The 21,534-nt window shown below is 49.8% G+C and overlaps 1 protein-coding gene across 19 annotated transcripts in view; it reads right to left on the reverse strand.

Annotated features, from left to right (window-relative positions):
• qkia (QKI, KH domain containing, RNA binding a) overlaps positions 1 to 21,534 on the reverse strand; it is a 124,975-nt gene that overhangs the window by 85,605 nt on the left and 17,836 nt on the right. For 18 of the 19 annotated variants that reach the window (XM_081721243.1, XM_081721240.1, XM_035532574.2 and 15 more), the window contains exons 3-4: positions 17,191 to 17,307; positions 11,719 to 11,862 (exon numbers count right to left, since the gene is read on the reverse strand). In XM_081721243.1, the coding sequence (XP_081577369.1) occupies positions 11,719 to 11,862; positions 17,191 to 17,307 (261 nt within the window). The remainder of the gene's footprint in view (positions 1 to 11,718; positions 11,863 to 17,190; positions 17,308 to 21,534) is intronic. The other variant, XM_081721241.1, reaches the window with a different exon arrangement.

The following is a 21,534-nucleotide window of genomic DNA, read 5'->3' on the forward strand; positions in this document are numbered from 1 at the left end:
CAACTCAAGGGCAGGGTAGACATTTTACAAGAAAACAGAGGCAACTTACTTAGAAAACAAGACCAAACAGAGAATGAATCAGCAAATAAACCATGGAGGGGAGAGTCAGAAATTTTCAGGGAAGCCACATTCTATGGACTTGTCTTAACTGGACCATGTGGATGAAATGGCGTCCATCCTCTTGAATACGCAGACAGCATCCACGGTGAGCTGAGGGGTAAAGGGAGTCTACAGTCCCGAGGCACAGCAGCCCTGTGAAGTGCCCACCCCCCCCAGCTGAGGGTGGTGGAAGATACAGTAGCACGAACAGCAGAGCCACAGAAACAGGTGACAGGGGAGGAGCACGGGCTGCGCTCCAAGCATTCAGGCAGAGGGCCCACGGCAAGTCTCCACATGTAGCGGGGTAAACGTGCCGCTGAGGTAAGCCGTGGTGCTGGAGGGGCCTCCGATGTTCAGCATCCTGAGGACGCTGCTCCACTGATACAGTTCTTTACAGGGCAATGCTGTCTCAGTGGTTAAGGTACTGCACTGGCAATCAGAAGGTTGCCAGTTCAGGTCCCACCACTGCCAAGTTGCCATTGTTGGGCCCCTGAACAAGAGCCTTAACCCTCAATTACTCAAGCTGTGTTCTGTCAGACTTGTCGTCCGATAAATGCTGTAAATGTAAACGGTGTCGGTCTGCACCTAGTTCGGAGCAAGCCGAGGTCACCCTGCTCACCACAGGGTCTCTGCGGCGCTGCCACCAGAGGCAGGGGCCCGTGGCCTGTAGCCTGGCCCGACCCAGTCTGGCTGAAGAGTGGCAGTCATGGATGCCGGCTCACGTCTGAAGAGAGGCTCGCTGACGGTGAACAGCACCGCACAGCCCCGCCTCCCCGGGATCGGAGAGAAGAAAGGGATCAGGCTTCCTCCAGATGCTGGGCAGGAGTCTGGCAAGGTGACGCACGGAGCAGACTCAGAACGGGTGGATAATTACTCGCACAACTCCTGCGACTGGGCCTGTGGGGAGAGACGGGCTCTGCAACTTCACGCCACGGCACAAACACCAACCCCTCGACACGCCACTGCTCTCATCCACGTAAAAGGATTAGGGAGGTGTTCAAAGAGGAAGTGCCCGGCCCCGCAGCTGCGGGGGCTTTTGGAGGGCTGGAGATTACAGCCTGTTTTGTTTTTGAGTAAGAGGGCAGGACCAACCTCAAGGGGCGGAGCATGATCTAAAGGGTTTATTTTATTTGTCTTGCTGGTGAAGGGAGTGGGGTGAAGGGTGCTTGAGGACGTCTCAGTAACTTCTCAAGGTCGGGGGGAGCAATAACGCGTGAGTGAGCGCAAAAAACTCTTTAAAATGCAGCTCAGCGAAGCCTTCATTGACTACTAGCGACTCCCTCACCTCGACCCCATCGCCGCTCAGTTCCGGCAGGCTGGCCAGCGGAGCACTCGCATGGAAAACCCCACCACACCGTCCCGTCATTACTGTGATGGGAATCTTCGGTCTTCTGTGTGGCACGTTCTGATTGGTGAAGAGTCCGTGAGGAGACTCTCAAAGCCACGCCACCAGAAGGGGAGGTTTCACCCAAAAGAAAGCCTGCTGGTTGCTGTCATGAACACTGTGTGCGTGCTTAAGATATACAAATTGTGTTTAAACACAAGGTCAGCCTTAACACTTCCCTTCCATTTATGAATCTGCTCTTCTAAGCCAAGTATGTTTAAACAGGAAACAATAAATCCCCAACAGTAAGAGATGCTTGCCCTGTTCTCACTCACCTTGAACCTGCCGTTACCTCAATAATACTTCAAAAAGAGAGGCTCTTGACTGCAAAACTTGGGTTCATACATGTTCCAGAACATTCTCTGCTCGATAAGTCAGCAGGCCCCTGAGCTCGAGGCTCAGATAGGCCTGGAGGGAGGAGGAGGCCGGCCTGAAAAGAGCTCTACACACTGGGAAGGCACCCACCGGCCTTCCTCCTGTGGCAAGACTAATTTGGGCTGACGTGTGGGCTGCAGGGAGAATGGAAATAAGGACGCGGTGGTATAGCAGTAGATGGCAGGCAACGCCCTCCACGCCCCCAAACACACTTACACTTCTGCTCAGCGCCAATCAAACACACGAGGAAGGACGAAGAACAAGCTCTAAAATAAACTGGCTCTAAAATATTACCAACTGCAAAGCCAGAATTTCAGGAACCAAGTGCAGCAGCACGAAGTCGCACGAGGCGAGAGATCTGAGAGGCTTGTGTTTCAGAGCAAACTGGTGGACCCCCGAGGTCACAGGCCTACACGAGATAACCGGCCAAGAACAGCAAGCGTCTTGCATCCCAGAGAGGGAGAGATGGGATGAGCAAGTATGCGCACCAGCCAAGATAAGCACTGTTAAACCAAAACAAAGGAAAACAAAAACAAGAGAGATGTTACTCGCTGTACACTGGGACTGTACTTTCCAGGGTGAGCACAAAAAAAACCAAAACGTTGTACACCACCACCACGTCATCTCCAACTTCAAGAAAGGCAATTAACATTAGTGTGTGGTCTGTAAAATATACAAAATGTGTTGCTGCAAATAGGCATAGCAAAGAAACAGGTCCCGATGGCTTATGAACATAACGCTGCCCAAAAGTAGACCCACCCGGTCTCCCACCAGGGTCTAAATATGTCCAACCTAGTCTTCCCCTCCAAGTAAGTACGTGCGTGTTTAAAAGGCAGCGGCTCAGGTGAGAATTCTCAAGCACGAAATCCCACTTCTATTCCAGGAACGCTCCTTCCATTCCGCTCCACCAGGCCGGAGAGGCGGCCGGGAAAAGAGCCGCAGCCGGGAGGAGGAACAGCAACCCGTGCCAAGCCAACACTGCCAACAATGGCAATGTAATCAAGAGGCCTGCCTGCCCTGGGGTGTGAATGTAAGGGGGTGGGGGACAGCTACAGTCTAAGAGGGGGTGGCAAATGAGGGTGGGGGTTCTCTGAGATAGATAGGAAGGAAAGAATGCTAGGGAAGGGAAGACAGGAGAGAAGGAACACAACCACCCCCCGAGACAGGGTGGGGGAGTATGACCAAGACTTTGCCTGGACCCTAGCTAAGAGGGACAACAGCATCTCACTTCCTGGGAGTCACTAAAATGTGACTAGATGGCTAGTGCTTGTGCAACTACTAGACAGGAGGGTGGGGGTTGAAAAAAGGCGTTACAGAAATAAGCTTTGATGGGGCCTCAATAGCCACATTCTCCGAATTCCAGTGGAGTGTGACACAGGCGGATGTAAGCCATCCTCAGTCACCAAATGGTCTCATGTGGCTATTTCTGTTGGGTCACATGTCAAACGAGACAGTGCAGATATAGAGGCGGGGGGGAGGGGGATACAGGACACTCCAAGTCTGTCTCCCCCCGTTCACCTTTCCCACAAGTACCCAAGGGCATACCAGTTGAGCCACGCTCACAGGCCGTGAACACCCCCAGATCACAGCGAGTCTTAACGACCTGAGACTTTGGCAGATTTCTGATTAATCTGCCAGTGATGTTCATGCCGAACGGTTGAACTACCTCTTTAAGAGCTCTGCTGTGTTGAGGGCTAATAGCAACTTAAATGAGGAAGTCTGTTACAAATCCCTGGACTGGCCAAGGAGGACAACACAGCTCTGACCAGCTACTATAATTTGCGTAATAAATGTTATAATAGGAAATATCAGAAACATCACTCTAAACTGGAACACCACCATGCATGTGTGGCTCAAATCAAAAAAGGCATCTTGAAGTGTACCAAAACAACTAACATTTTGCATGTGAAAGCTTGTTAAAGGGGGAGTGGGCTGGGCACAGGCAGGCCGGCGGGGGAAGCGAGAAGCCGCATCAGGTCCAAGTGGCAGGCATGCAGAGAGCCAAAGCCACTGTGCTAGAGCCGTTATGGAGCTCGGCCTGTGCCGCCCCACCTGTGAGCCTCCACTAGGGCCCTGTATCTAGTGCCAGAGCCTGACTGGACGCGACATGGGTACCGGAAACAGTGAAGGGAGAGAAGGCAGGCACGGGAGGGTCAGCAACACCGCAGGGTCGCAAGCGGTTGCTTTTCCTGTACATCAGCTCCTGTTACAGGCTGAAGTCTTTACAGATATGGTGAGCTTAAATAAATTTTTTTTTTTTTTTTTTAAAAGGCAACTGGTCCAAGTGGCATATTTCATGAAATTAGGGCCATGTTGATAGAGGAGACAAGGCCAGTGAGGCAACAGGAAGAGACACGGCACTGCTGTAGTCATGTGCCTGGCTGGAGGGCAGAGCGGTTGGGGGGGAAGAAAGCTGAGGACACATGCATGCTCACGCATACACGTGCATGCGCACCACAAACGGCCAGATGGCATTTTGTTCTCGTTTGTCATACTGTCCTGATGGGAGGAGAGAGTGATTATGCATGTACGAGGAAAAAGGTGTTTATTGATCACGAGGAATAGGCCACCCGCTACAGGCACAGAGCTGACAGCCAAAATTTGGCTGAAGCGGACGCTGCACCCCACAACGCCTGTCGTACATTACACACCATCTGTCTCTCCTCCCCTGTGCTGTGAGGATCCTTCCTCCTGGTAGAGAGAGATCGAGGGAGAGGGGGGGGAACCCAAAAAAGCTGAGTGTAATTTGTTTACTTTATCTATCTATCTATCTATCTATACACACACACACACACACACACACACACACACACACACACACACACACACACACACACACACACACACACACACACACACACACACACACACACACACACACACACACACACACACAAAAACCAACCAACCAACCAACCAACATTACTTACACACACTTTGGCGCAGGCCTGTAGATAAAAGGAACATGGACAGAGCGAGGAGACGGGAGCCTGTATCCTACAGCTAGGCCTGTTCCTGCAGGCTCCTCCATCTCGGTGATGAGAGGAAGCACTGCCCTCCCTGTGGAGTTTGCTTTGTTTTTCTCTCTCTCTCCCTCTCTCTCTCTCTCTCCAACCGCCAGCACTTCCTGGCATTGTAAACACTTTTGGTGCAGGCGGAACCTGGGGAGAAGTCGACTGAGTGGAGTCCCCAGCCTTCCAGCAGAGGCTGCCGAAATCGCACGTTACAGGAAAGGGGAAAGAGAAGGAGGAAGAGCAGGGCTCTGGGTGTTTCGCTCGCCGTTACTACATGGCCACACCCAGATCCTCAGAACTTGGGGAGCCAGCAGCACCCCCACACCCCCTTCACCTGGAAAAGACGTCCCAGCAGCTAGAACACACATCAGGTTTTAATAAAACACTGCCGTCTCGACACGTCGATTAGCGTGGAAACTTCAGTGTTGTCTGAAAGCTCGGCTGTGGTTGTCACATTGCTGATGTTGCAATGTGACATTGCGCTAGCCCATAAAACTCCAGTGACACGGCGTTTTAATTAGCCGAGTTTCGCGGGGTGGACTCATGCTGGCCTAGATTCTGTAATGAGGTGGGGAAGGTACAGACCTCCCACTCCCAGACCGCCGCCCACGAGCCGAGGCAAAGAAGGAGAAAGGAGGAGGAAGAGGGCAACACACTGGGGAGACGCCTCGTTGTCCACAGCCAGTGCAGCGCACAAGCTAACGGAATTTATGGCCGACACGCTCCGCTGGTGCGTCTCCCTGTGTCCCTCAACAGGCACGGGAGACTCGCATTAACTTCAGCGAGGATTTGCACAGCCCTTACAGATCAACCTCAACCCCAGAGTCAGTCAGCGCACGCGTACCTGTGCGAGCACACATCCGGGCGCGCTGAGCGCCGTGTGAAGCCCAAGCATCCTGTCTCACGTGCGACAGTCTTTAGTACTCTGGGTTCTCTGCCGCCCATTCCTACAGCCTCTCCAAGCTGGAGACCCTGGAGGGGGAGCCGGAAGCACGTCCGATGTTCTTCCCTCTCCACTCCAGAGTAGGAGAGGATGAAGTGCTCCAGCCCTCAGCTTCCCTTAAGAGAAAACCAATTTGTCAGGTTTTAACACGTTTAAGGAGCTAATTACCATGCTTGGAAGGCCTCCTAGCACCCCCACTCCCTCCCAAAACGGCGAAACAGCGGGCCCAAAACCGATGGGAGGGAGCGTGTGGAGAGGCGAACTCGCCAAGTGGATGGGATGCCTCCGTCCCTGCTGGCGCAGGTGCAGGATATGAGGCAGCCCATTGCCTGGAGGCTTGTTCGCATGGCTTAGTGACACTGTCCCCCAAAGCTGGGCACCATCATGAGACAGCTGGAGGGAGGACATGCCTCATGCCACGCCAGCCAGCCCGCATGGGCGCAAAGGGGGTCTCTCCGTTTGGCATGTGAAGGAAAAGTGAGCAAGGCCATGCAGTTGTGTGAGGCAAATGCCCCATTTGGACAGGTTTCACACTGTAGCAACAAAGGGCAGAGATAGTTGGAGAGATGAGAAAGTGAGACTTGTAATCAAGGAACCCGATCGAACATTCTGACTTGTCCCAGTGAGACAGGGGGCGCGCACACAGACATAGCGTCGTCAAGGCAACCCATTTTAGCAGGGTCACACATTTAAGTTTCCAAATCCCTCTGTGGCTGTCTACGGTGAGGCCTGGCAGTAGGAGATGGAAACGGGTAGAGAAGCCCCCAGGGAACATGACGGCCCAGCCTCAAAAGAATTTGCGCCGTTTGTAGTGTTGTAGAAGTGACGAGCTAAATTACAGCTCCCAGATGGTGTTTCCTGATCTACAAAAGCACTTCGTGCGATTAAAATGGGTGTGCAAGATCGGGAGGGGGGGGATATAAAATGTGTAGGGGAAGACCAGGGTCCAGACTCACGGGTCCGTAAACCCTAGCCTAGTAAACCACTAGACATCAGTCTGCAGAACACAGGTAGTGACACTACCGTCATAAGGCCTAAGCTGTAAGCGCAGAACACGGCATCAAGCTGTACATTCTCTCCACTAGCCTCCGGTACCTATTAATTATCTCTGCGTTCCTGCCAGTGATCTGGTCAATCCGTTGCCTCAATTCTCCTCACAGAGAGCCACGAAGGAGCTCGAGTCATTAGCACCTAGCTCATACCCTATCACACCCGTAACAGCCCCAAGGGCATCATAAAACCCAGGAAGGAGACGCCTACCGCTGCTGCCAAAGCTGTATTGAAAGGCTGAGGAGGTTGAGAGCAATCCTGATAAATGGCTGGCATTTTGATAGCGAGTCACATTGGTTTATCAGAGGATGGAAGCAGATCTTGTGAAGGAACGTGTGTGTAGTCTGAATCTGGCTTTAACTAGTTCAGGCACTCTTTGGTCTAGCTGTTGCAGTCTGTATGACGTCTCTGCCCTCTGATGTCCCATGCACACATTTCTCTTCATCACCTCGCTCTCCTTCATCCTCTGCCCGGTCTGCGTTTCCACGGTCCCACTCTGTCTCGCGGTCTTCTCTTTCCCAGCCGCACCCCTCCGCCCGGACTGTTTCGCACCGTGTTCTCTCCATCTCCAGTGATGAGGGACCTTTCATGCGACACACTGCAGTGTGATTCATCAGCTCACACACACCTCCAGCAAAACGGCACAGGGCTGTGAATGCGTGAAGGGCATAGGGTAGCACGAGTGACAGCGTGGCTGCAGACTACTGCAGGGTGCATGAAGCAGTGCACGACAACAGCAAGGCACTGTGGGATACACAGGCTGGAGACAGGTGGTGGGTGAACATGGGCGGAGAGGGTTTGGGATCTGGCCGATAAACCCACAATCCATACATGAAAGGGGAGCTCAAGCTCTCCCCCCCCCACCCGTCACAGCGGAGCCTCCCTAACACTTCATTGCGCGGCTGCTTGATAACTCCGCCTCCCTGCGCTGGTCTCCTGCTGCAGGTTGAAGAGTTCACAGGGGCTGCGAGGCCAATCTCTCAGTCCTCACAGCACTCCATCACCTCCCCTCTGAAAAGCCACGCCAGCCACAGTCTCTCGAGCTGCTACACACACATGCGAAACTGTGCGCGTCTCCACTGAGCCCATTTATGCTGCCTTGGTATAGCAGTCAAACAATGTGCACACCCAGAAAGCCATTTGAGTGAAACCGAAAATTCCCCGTTTTTGCATACATGCAGGGTGCAGTATAGAAACCACGATTACAAATCCTTGCATTAATGTAAGGAAACAAATTAATCAAAACAAAAGCCTCTCAAACACACCTGAATGCTGTTACCCCTTGTTTTGCAGAGACATTTAATAAAAATGATTTCATGCTTCTAAATGAGAAGGTGCTGTGCATTACAGGAAGAGAGGCAGAAAAGACCAGCCTGCCGTGCCTTAATCACATTTACACTGCTACAAGGAAGCAAGTGAACCACGCATTGGAACACGCATGTACGTACGTTAGTACGCATGCACACGCACGTACATAGTTATCACAGTAAATGAATACAGTTCTATTCTTGGAGAGGAGACGCATGAATCATGTTAGATAGTATCCATACAAGCACCATAAGAGAAGCACACTTACACTGTAGCACACCAAGCTCACTGAGTGCTGTAGTACCTGAACCACACAGACACACATACCAGAGAACTACAAGCTGCAGTATGGATAAGGCTTCTCTTCAGTTTGTGTAGTACAGTGCACGGTTGTGTGCTGGTGTAGAGCACATCTACAGTGTGTAGCATGTAGGGCTCGCATGCTAAGAGTGCCAAGTGTCTCAGGAGTTCTGTTGATTGAGCCACTCTCACTGGCCCTTTAATAGCAATGTTATGTCTGCAAAACACAGAACGCATCCTGGGTGGACCCCAATGGGAGTGGGAGTGTTATGATGAGACACTAAAGGAGGGTCACATTACTCATCTTAACTTTGATCTCCAGAGTGAATAAAATCTCAAGAAAATCTGGAAAGAAAGACAGACAGCACATTCATTTACTTCATTCGCCCACATGGCATCTGAGTGAGTGAGTGAGTGAGCGCACACCCACACACCGCCGCAAAGCCCCACCCCCCCCGCCGCAAAGCCCCACACCCACACCCCCCCCGCCGCAAAGCCACACACACACACCCCCCCGCCGCAAAGCCCCACACACCCCCCCCGCCGCAAAGCCCCACACACCCCCCCCCGCCGCAAAGCCCCACACACACCCCCCCCGCCGCAAAGCCACACACACACACCCCCCCCGCCGCAAAGCCACACACACACACCCCCCCCGCCGCAAAGCCACACACACACACCCCCCCCGCCACAAAGCCACACACACACACCCCCCCCGCCACAAAGCCACACACACACACCCCCCCCGCCACAAAGCCACACACACGCCCCCCACCACAAAGCCACACACACACGCCCCCCACCACAAAGCCACACACACACACCCCCCCCACCACAAAGCCACACACACCCCACCACCACAAAGCCACACACACACACCCCCCCACCACAAAGCCACACACACCCCACCACCACCACCACAAAGCCACACACACCCCACCACCACCACAAAGCCACACACACCCCACCACCACAAAGCCACACACCCACACACCCCACCACCACAAAGCCACACACCCCACCACCACAAAGCCACACACCCCACCACCACACACACACACACACACACACACCAACACACACACACACACACACCAACACACACACACACACACCAACACACACACACACACACACCAACACACACACACACACACACCAACACACACACACACACACACCAACACACACACACACACACCAACACACACACACACACACACACCAACACACACACACACACACCAACACACACACACACACACACACACCAACACACACACACACCAACACACACACCAACACACACACCAACACACACACACACACCAACACACACCAACACACACACACACACACACCAACACACACACACACACCAACACACACACACACACACACCAACACACACACACACACACCAACACACACACACACACACCAACACACACACACACACACCAACACACACACACACACCAACACACACACACACACACACACACACACACACACACACACACCAACACACACACACACACACACACCAACACACACACACACCAACACACACACACACCAACACACACACACACCAACACACACACACACCAACACACACACACACCAACACACACACACACCAACACACACACACCAACACACACACACACCAACACACACACACACACACCAACACACACACACACACACCAACACACACACACACACCAACACACACACACACACACACCAACACACACACACACACACACCAACACACACACACACACACACCAACACACACACACACACACCAACACACACACACACACACACACACACACACACACACACACACACACAGCCCCACACCCCCTGTGGGCTCCATTCTGATGTGTGCATGCACGCGTGTTTTAGGACTTAAGAGCTCACTCACTCAGAAACGAGAGGTGCACAAGCATTTATGGAGGATTATTGTCTAAACAAGGGAAAAGAGGTACATTTACTGTCATTCCAGCAGTGAGCAAGAGTGTGTGTGAGATGTATCCTGGCTGCATTTCAGGAGGTCAGAAGCCTCCACTATGGTTCCCCACGGGCACCCAGCACACACACAGCTGCCATGTCCTTCTGTTCACAGCAGTCAGAGCTGTGCTGCAGCCTCTTGGCCCTCGGGCCCCTGCCTGTCCCTCACCACCCGGGCCCTGAGAGGGGACCGGGGGAGGAAGACACGCAGAAGACAACACACTGGCCAGCACCATTTGTTCTCTAGTAGGAGTTCTGGACAAAATGCACTCCCAGAATGCAACAGTACGAAGTCCAAGGGTAAGATCTCGGATAAGATTAAATCCGCCCATATGTATTGTGACGTCCCTCTGGACAGTCCTCATGGTGCCAACAGACGTCAGGCCAAATTCCTCAGCCACCAACTGTTCCTTCAGGCGCAGAGCTGGCTGGCTCGGACAGCCACCGCAGAGCAACTCCAACCCGCTCTCACCGATGCCCATCGAACTGTCACACGCTAGCACTAGGACATAATCTAACCGGCAAAAAAACAAGTCACATTTGGTGCAGGGAAGGGAAACTGCGTAACACGTGCAGATTCAGCACCTCACTACCCACCATGCATAGGTCACGCCACCTTTGGGTTTAGAACCAAGACAGTGATTTTGAAAGGGTGACCAACACCCACTATTCCCCAAGAGAATCCTCGACGACATCCACTTGAGCTCCAGCTCTAACGGCACGCACCTGGGGCAGGCAGTCACTATCTTCTGCGGCTAATTTACCTAATCAAGCCTCTTCCGAGGACCTTAATTAGCCGGATTAGCAGAGCTGGGTCAGGGTCAAAGCGCTCCAGGAGAGGAGAGCTCTGTGACGCAGGGCTCAGGGAGGGAGCGACGCACTTGCATACTGAATGGGCTTTCCAATCAAACACCCTCTTCTTTTTGTTCTGTTTTATTTTGGAAGAAATACTTTGACCTGCATTTTATGCCTAAAAAGGGGCTGCACGTAGTAGCAGCAGCAATAATCATATGCAGTGCCATGCACTACAGGTAAGCTAAATAGGTCAGGAGCAAAACAAAACAAGAAAGCAACTTGTCAGGCACAGCATGGCTGCCCACAGCTGGACGTGTGTGATACAGGCCTGAGTCCACAGGACAGCTGTCAGACCTCAGGAGACCAGGCTCAGAGGCAGGGATGAACACTAGAACTAGAGAAAAAAATAAATAAAACCCACTCACCGCCGGCACCAGTAGCTTCTTCACCTCCTCCACAGCTCTTCGCATCTTGATCTCGGCACGCGCCTGGGTGTCCTCAACCGTGATCAGCACGTGGAGGTCCTCGTTCAGGTGTTCCCAGTTGGGCTTGCCTCTGTTCTGCTCTTCCTGAGGGAGGGAGGTGAGAGATGTGAATGAGAGCCAGATGTGAATGGTTTTGACACTTGTGGAATGTGTGTATTCCATGACATACAGAAAGCCTGAGAGACAGCGAGTGGACGACAGAGCGAGCAGGAGAGTGAATGAGTGAGTGACACATTTTAGTGCACAAGCTGACAGGCTGGATGTACTGCAGTCAGCAGTGACGTGTAGGAACACGGTAAAAACGAGGGGTGCCGCTTCTCCTCGATGTCAACACGTCGTCTACCTCACCATGACATGTAAACCCTCAAAAATGAAAATAAGTTAAAAACGCACACCAGAGGACTATTAGAAAGAGACCAGGCACAACTACCCTTGTGCCATTGTACAGAAAAGACAGTGCACACTATCTGGTCATATCTGGACAAATTTTTGTGCGCTACAAACAGTGGTGTATATATGGCAGCAGGACCTTATAGTACAGAGCTGCAAATACAACATTCCTGCAGACGTGAGCTGAAAAAAAAAAAAAAAGACTATAAAGCAACCTGAACCCAAAGAATTCAAGTCTGATCTGTGAAAAACCTTGAAAGATAAAAAGTGAACATCTCGTGGTGGTATAACAGCTAAAAATATCTGCAATTGCTTCTTCCAAGTACTTTTTACTGTCTTCCATGCGCTCACAAAACGGAGGCCATCCAGAAGGGCAGGCAACACTGCTGGTTTACTCTGGTTTTCACAGAGAGCCAGGGCAGGACCCACTGGGTCCTGTGAAGGAGAAGAGCCCGCCTGCGCGAGCGCCATTGAGAGAACCATGGACACCCGCCGCTCTGCCCTCGGAGGGCCTCTCTACGCCCCATTCGCCCCTTCCTGCCGTAGGAGAAAGTTCGGCAGAGTTGAGTCTGGCTGAAAAGGAGAAATGGAAGTGACTTAAAATGCTCTTTGGTGTGAAAGTAGATCACAAGGCAGCCTGCTCAGACTGGTGGGGAAGCAGTGGTGGTCTGAAGCAACACCAGGCCACCAGTTCCCCATTCCCTGAACACAGCAGGCGGCATTTGACAAAGACAGGATCTTCTAGAACAGAGGAGACTTTTCATAGCATGTGTAGCTGTGCGTCCCTCGTGTTGTTCAGACCCATCTTACTTTACTGCTGAACACGAACGGCACTTGTAGCAAGTCACGCTTCATGTTCTCTGAGCCCCGCACACACGCATGTATCGCTCTTCAGGACCCCAAGCACCCATGCCTACAGCGATCAGGTATGCACACGCATACACACCTCAGAGCACTCTGCTGCCCCGGAGCTGAATGGATGCTTCCCAATAGATATTAGATAGCAATACGAATAAGGAAGGTGGAAGTTTAGTTCCTAATAAAACAGAGTCCGACACTAAGCACTGACTGTGGAAGCCCATAGCTGTGTATCTCTGGATATTTGTGAACGGCAGAATCCTGAACCCCGTTTACCTGCTGTGGCCTACACCAGGTCAGGCTGCCTAGGATGAAACATGACCTGACCTTTCAACCTCTCTCTCTGCTGTCTCCACTCATCAAAAAGGTGATATGGATAAAATGGTAAAGTTACCCGGCCTTTGTTAAAACGTTTCACTCGTCTAATGCCCACGATCTGGTTAGTAATCTTGTGAGGAAGTAAACTCTGGAAGTAAATAAACAAACACACCCACCCACTCCATTCTGGCATGAAGCCCTCACATTCACCGCTGATTAGCTCCGCAGAAGGGATCGTTACCCTCCGCACCAAACTTCCCCTCCCCTCCATCTAATCCATCACTCTATATCCTCCCTTCTGGCCACTCCCTCTTCCCCAAACTCTGCCGCGTTACAACGAGCCCTCATTTGCAGAATGATCACCCTACATAAGGCATCCAATTGTGGAAGTGGTGCATTGTGGGACTCGACAGGAGTCTCGCACCTGACACGCTTCCTAACGTGCAGCGTGAGACCCAGACATGAACCTCTGCCACAGATACTGTTGCTATGGTACTGCTCATCACAAGGGTTAACAAAACATTGTTGTGCCCTTCTGGCCTACAAAAAGGTAAAGCACACCATACATGACAATGAGCCAGCAAAGTCACAGATGAAAGTTGCAGATAAGGGGGGGGGGGTGCGTCACTTCCTGTTCGCTGAATCAGTCATGTCATCGCCACAGGGTCATGCGTTTCTCACACGTGTGTATGTCCAACTACAACCTTATCACCTCTCCACGGCTGGTGATTAAAAGCACAAAAGTGTGCGTTAGTTATGTTTCATCATCAGAAGAGATGATCCCAGGGCTGCTATAGGAGGATGGGGTGGTGTGCGTGCGCACGACTCTCTGACTGTCTCGGTGGGTGCTGGCTAAAACAGCGTCTCACACTGACCTCTAGCAGACAGTATTTTATAAATGTATTAACTGTTCTCAACCCTCAGTCAGAGGAGTCCAAGGCTGACACAGTAAAGCCAGTTCTTCCAGCGCTCTTCCCCAGGCCAGGCAGCTGGGCGGGCAAGGTCGGCCACAAGTGCCCGCCTGGTTAAATGGTGGCACTCCTCAGAGAAGCTAAAGCCCCCCCACACTTCCCTCTACCATTCTCTCCCTCACGCACACACCACTCAAGCAGTGAGTTCAAACAACCTGTTCCTTTAAGAGAGTGGTGTCAGTGGCACCAGTCAGGAAAACAACTCCTCAGCCACAAATGGACACCCGTGAGTCTCACTCGCACTCTCTGCAAGGTCACCCTGCGTCTGCCTGGCAAAGTGATGACATGTGGAAAGGAAGGGGGGGAGGAGGTGGTACAGAGAGCATGCTGGGAAATCCTTTGAGGAGAACCAACGTTCTGTTTGTGGACATCTGAGACTGCCGCAGAGGTGACACATCGTAATCAAGTTAACTGAAGCAGGAAAATTAACCAAATTATATAGTAAGAGAATGACGGATGAAGAAAGACTAAAGGAGAAAAGAGTAGAGCAAGAAGGAAAATGAGAATGGGAAAGACGAGAGAAAACAGTCAGTCATTTAAAGCTCCTCTGAGTTTGTTTTTAATAAACTCCAAATGGTTTGGCGTGCTCTCCCAGAACACCTGTCAAGCCAATAACAGCAGTGTCCCCCCATCAAAGCCTCTCTCCCTTCAAATGTCTGCATGCGCACACACGAGGAGAATTCCCACTCTCTAACTTCAGATTTGCTGTTGGACTAATCCAACAGGGCTAAAAATACATGAGTGTGGCATGCATGCTACATAGCCGGAGGGCACGCCTGGTGCTAAATGCTGCTGCGGTCAGCTGTCCCAGACACATGCAGTCCTGTTGTACAGCAGTAGAAAACACTGCACTCCTGCTGTGCAGACAAGCAGCAGGTGATGGAGATGACGACTAATTAGGCAGAAGCTCCAACGCCACACAAGATATTTATGGCAAAGGATGTCATAACCAGCCTGTCCTGTGAAACTCTAAAAACTAGTGTGTGTCAGAGAATAACAGGCAGAGACAGAGAGCGAGCGAGCAAGTAAACAGAGTAATAAATAAATAAATAAATACTGCAACAATAGGAGAGGTATAACGATACACCTTTTCAGGTCTTGTGATTAATTTTAAGGTCAAGATTCGATTTCTTCCAAGTGTTCATAAAACTGAATCTAAGGACCTCTTCTACAATCCCTAAAATCTAAAACTGACTTCAGAATAAAAAGCAATCCCCCCCCCCCCCCCCCCCAAAACAAAATCTAAAATCACATGATCTTGGACAGAACGAGCCCCTCCTTCCCAACTGTACACAAGCTGCTCAGAAGAAATGGTGAAGTAGCGATGATATTCTTTGGTGTTTTGAAAACTTTCAAATGTGCCACCCACCCCCACGTTCCCATATACTATTGAAATTCCCACACCCTTCATAGAAAGACAAAGCAAAACCGAGAGAGGAAGGAACAGAGGATAATGTGTATGATTGTGGAAAAACAGGAAAGAGGAAGATGAATAGAGAGTTCTCGAGATGCTTCAGAAGGACACTTGAGCCATGTCTGGAGTCAGCTCTCTGATCAGCAGGCTGAGAGGGGTGCTTAGGGGCAGCTGTGGGGGGCTGTTATTTGATCTCAGCCATGTTTTTTGAGAAGCCTCAATTTGAGGTGCTTTTGATCAGATGAAACAGTGATGCGCAGGGACATATTATCCAGAGTTTGTCTGTCCTGTCCACTTCTATTACATCATTCCTTTCTTTCACTCACACCCTCATGCACCCTCTCTGACAGACACACATCTGAATGAAGTGGATGCAAGAATTCTTAGTGTGCAATGCATGTTTGAGGGATAAAGATTTTCTAAACAAAGTAACTTCAAATTTCATCTCCAACTAAACCATCTGGAGTCTGATAAATCATGCTGGAGTTCGTCCATCAGAGACTCACATGTACGCGTGCACACCAGAAACCCATCCTAAACATTCAACCACAGCCATTGCATGCTCACAAATGATATCATAAAGAGAGACGCTGTGAAGATAAACTTGCCTCTTTTCTTCTCCCAGAGTGTGTGTGTGTGTGTGTGTGTGTCTCCCAGGAGCAGTCTCCAGAGAGGGAGCGGCATGGTGAATTATTGAGGACAGAAAAATGTCTGCTAACAGAGACTGAATGAACAGCATTACTGTCTCACTCTTAACGAAGTGCCTCTTTCCCTGTGTAGCATGCCCCTCTCCCTTGGCACCACTTTGCCCCACAGGGATGCGGAGGCATAGATGTACATAGAAAAAGTATCAAAAACGGACAGAAAAAAAAAAGAAAGGGTGATGAAAAGGGTTAGAGAATGAGGAGGAGGAGGTGACAGAGCAAGAGAAGCATTATGATCTCAACGACATTCTGCCTCCAAGTCTTCAGCTAGTCAGAAGATAAATCAAATCAGTTATCTGGAACAGCAGGACAATACTGAGTGCAATACAGTGCAACAAAACTGTATGGGGGAACCCGTCCGTCTTCCACAGAACTACTCAACAGGGGCTCATCCTGACCGTGTCTGAGTTAGAGGGGTTCACACAGAGGAAGGTGGAAGTCCCACAGTGCACACAGCATCGTGTATTCCCAGACAGGGGAGGTGGAGATGGACAGTTCCCTGCAATCGTCAAAATCAACAAGCATAACCAAAATAAAAACAAAAAACAAAATGGGGGGGGGGGGGGTTAAAATTGCTCAACAACACAAGAGTGCTCCAGTCAGAGTGTGTGTTTGGTGTTAAACAGCACCATCTATCAGCAGGAATGCCCAAGAGTCTCCATCAGTGCCACATGGGTACGGTTGGATACGTTCGCCCTTAAGAGACTTATCTGAGCAGTTTAAGTGAGCACATGCAGAAGTAGAGGTAGAGGCTCACCTTCTTTTTGTCCCTCATGGAGCTCTTTCCCCTCACCATGATCTTACAGCCAGTCTCCGCCTCCAGCTGCTTCGCCGTTAGGCCTCGCGGACCCAGGATCCTCCCCACAAAATTATACTGTGCACGCACACACACGCACACACACACACACACACAAAATATATTAGAACTGGCATGTTTGCAGAACACGGAAAGACAAAGGGTAGCGTTACTCAAACAGCAGATACATGGTGTGCGTCTCCCAGTGAGTGTGTTCGCACATATACAGTGAACATGGGCAAGGACGTGGGGGCTTCACTGCGGTTTTCATGTACAGCTAATCTGCTACAGTAGCTCTGCACTCAGAATGTGTAGTATTGTTATGTGTGCACAGGCACTACCCACCCCTAAGATATATAAATACATACAACAGTGAAAAGCAACAAAGCTAAAAAGTCATAGTAGAGGAAAAATCCAGGTTTAGCTGCACACTGCTCCAACACACCCCTTACTTGCCAACCCAGATACTATACATTTGTGCCATAATGGGTTCTGCATGGCAGTAGACGGTGTTGTGAAATGCTGGAAACACTTGCGCTCCACCTGCAAGCACATGGTAAGATGGTACTGCCATTTAAAAAGTACACCGGGTGTGAACCCTGTGAATGGCGTGCTGTTGTCTGATGAAATATGGCCTTGCATAGTTGTTTTTTTTCCCCTTTAACCTACATAAATTTCTGACACTGTAGGTTATATATTGCAGATAGGAAATATTCCACTGTGTGGTGTGTGTAGGCCACACCAGGACTCCTCTGTGCAGATGGAGTAAATAATCTGTACTGGAGGAGATGCACACTGGTCCATAGTACAGAATGAGTGTGCCCATTATAGCAATAACACACAGTCCAACATCTGCACACAGCCACTGATGACAAATGAGAGATTCATCAATTTGAATCCATTCCAATTATAGATTAAGTTTGTATACACACTACTGCAAGTCTTTACATGCACGCTACAAGTAATCAGATCCGGTGTGTTTAGCACCACTTTGCGCACACATTACCACAATAACGAGGCAACGCGCGATTCCAGTCAGTGAGCTCAGCAGTGGTGTGCAGCCCACGTTTCCAGACTCAGGAAAGGCACTTCACATGTAGACTACTTATTAAAAAATGGCTGATGTGCTGCAACAGCTGATGACCTGTCAATCTGTGTCATTCATTTGTTCATACAGACTGAACAGGACCTTGCTGCTTGCTAACTGTGCTTCAGATTTTTAAAGGCTTCACAGTAAACTCCCTCTGCAGAGCAGAGCTTTTATGACAACTCAAATGTTCATTTCACAGAACGTAGTCAAATTTCTAGTTAGGAATTCAGATACAGGTGTTTACACTTGCTATACTCTTCTATTTAATAGATTATTTACAGGACATATTCCGTTCCGATTGAGCTATTAGCCGGATTATTAAAGGATTATCATCTTAAAAACAAATGTGCTCAGTGACAAACATTCATGTTTAGCACTGGTTAACATACACCACCATCCAAGTGTACTACTGCAGGCCAATAAAGCACTGACCTGAACTGAGAGGGAGCAAGCGCGAGCACGAGAGTGCACGGGTTAGGAGCACAACTACCAACAGACGCCATGTTAAAGAAAGCAGACTGAGGATCTTAAATAAAGACACCCCATGCTAGTCCCTGAGGTCAAGGCAATAAACTGTGCACACGTGTGTGAGGGATAAATATTTAAATATAATTGTCCGTCTCCGTCTGTCCCCATCCGTCCATCTGTCCCCGTCTACCGTTAAGGAGACATGAGCTCATCTGTTAACACACTGCACCTTCAGAGAAATTAGAGGTGCAATAAGCATCATTTTTTCTGCTCCGTTCAGACATCAAAGCATACTATACTGGATAAGTGTGGAGATGGCATGTGTGTGCTTACATGCTCTCAGCTTAGAGGGGCTGTCTATTTAAATCACATTTACAGAGGCAGATAAACCCACCAGGAGAACCCAAAAAAACAAACACGACCACCACCGCAGATACCTGAAGACATGCTGTCTCCTTGTCGCTCTTCTTCCTCAACCTTTCCTTTGCTGTTTTTTTTTTAAAGAGGTTTGAAGGCTGTTAAGCCGCATCACAACTCTACAGTGCATCTGGAAAAACTGGCGCTATCTGAACAGACTAAAATAAGTCAAGCACCTCTCAGCTGTACCTAAAGCTAGCATGATTTAGAATTATCGAAATGGAAATGACATTCTGAACGTTTCTCCTCTTTCCACCTTACAGCCCCACGCACTCTACCCCAATCTTCAACTCAATCCCTCTATTCAATACAAATAAAGAGGATTCTCTCCTGGCTGTATGTGTGTGTGCGTGGACGCTGATTGGACATGACAGAGCAGAGTCCTGGTGCACTGGGGGAAATTGCTCACTTGAATACTGGAAGCCAACAGTAATTACAGCCAGAAGGGGACACCCCCCTCCATTTACAAACCAAAACACCTCAGACAAACGGAAACAGGAGATGGAGTTATGGGGAGAAAGTGAGAAAGCTCACTGGGATCTCTGGGATTATTGCCATTACAAAATAAAACAAACAAATAACCAGTGGTTCTCAGTCTTTGTGGTTGAAGGAGGAACCACTCTGAACCAGAGCCAACCATGGAAGAGACTCCGAAACCGGTCATAGTACGACGCTCCACAAGAGGTCAAATGGTGGCAGCCATGTTGGTGAGGGACATGGAAAGCATAGGCACTAGCTGAGAGTGGCCATGATGGTAAGGTCAGGGGCAAGAATGAGCAAAACAGTTTAGACGCCTGGAAAATTCCACTCACCCAGAATGGCAGCCAACAGACCACCACAACACACCAGGCAGCCTAAAACACCCACAAACACACAAATGCTTGAAAGTGCACCAGCAACTGCACACAAACTTCAGTAAAGTGCATGAAATGACAAAGCTATCAGATTCAAGAAATACAGGGCTGTATTTACCTACCACATTCCTCAATTTTACTCTGACAGACCAGAGACCTGGAGGCACTACAGCAAAGCCTCACTACCACCCTGCACAGTTAAATGTCTGAAACTGCTCCTGGAGATCTACCACCCTGTGGAATTCACCCAAACCATGCACCTGGAGATCTGGAGGCAACAACAAACTCAAACCCAGTGGCTAGAGAAGAAGGTTCGCCCGAGATGGTGTGTGCGTGTGTATGTGAGAGAGAACAAGTGTGGGTGGGTGTGTACGGGAATGTTTGTGTGTGTGTACCAAAAATAAATAAATAAATAAAACATTTTTAAAAAGTGTCTTTCAGCAAGGTACTGTATCGAAGGGTGGTTCCAATGTTGAGCCACAGGGACGTAAAAGACAAAGCAAAAAGAGCCCAAGGCTTGCAACCAAGAAACACACCCCCACACACCAGGAGCTCAGTTCTGAGCTTCAATGTCCAAATTTTTTAGATCTCACACATACACACAAATGACTCCATGCTGCTGCCGCCGATATGGTTCAGCAGCAGAGTTTGACATCTGCCCTCCGCTTGACCTCCATTGCCACTTGTCTCCTCTGTGCCTCAGAGATTTTCAGTCATTGTGTGCGTGCATCTGTCTAATCCAAGTGTCTTCAGAAATACTTGTCGCTAGTCTTCACAAGCAAAATGAACGCATCAACAATAAGGAATGTTACTTTTCTTTATGTAACCAACTCTGGCTTTAAGAAGCAAACTCATCACTGCTATGAAGTGGGCTTGCTATTCCCAACACCAGTACAGACGTCCCCCACCCCCCGAGACAGGCCTAGACAAAGCTTCACTCACAGCAGTTTATTTACCGCTCTCACCACAGCCAACTTTATCCAAGCTTTCCTCTGTTTATTTCACAGCAATGCATGCATAAACCATCGAGGTAATTTATTTAGCTAACTCCAGTCCTGCGCTCTCACACACGCACACACTCGCGCAGAGAAGACAAGGCATTATTCTGAGCTGTAATTCCCAATTCTAATTTAAAGCCTTGGGTGACTTGGGGCACAGGGACCTTTGCTACGCTTGGCGAAAATCCTAGATGAAGCTTGCATGCACACACACACCATAGAAAAAACACTTCAGGCTGAAAAGGACTTGGTCACATTAAAAGAGCTTTTCTTTCCTTTTGTTTACAACACCTTATCAGCCAAAGCAAGGACAACAGAGATAGTTCCCTACAGAGCAGTTAATTTTGAAGAATGTACCAAATACCTTTTGCGCAATTTCAGTCTAAATGATGCCAAACTTGTAGAGCTGACTGTCAGCTTTCAGAGCAAGAGCACAAACTATGAACCAAAACAGAGTCAGAGCACCAATGATGGAACG

Source organism: Electrophorus electricus, chromosome 10, assembly GCF_041902795.1.
Source record: "Electrophorus electricus isolate QZ-2024a chromosome 10, ASM4190279v1, whole genome shotgun sequence".
Classification (NCBI taxonomy): Eukaryota; Metazoa; Chordata; class Actinopteri; order Gymnotiformes; family Gymnotidae; genus Electrophorus; species Electrophorus electricus.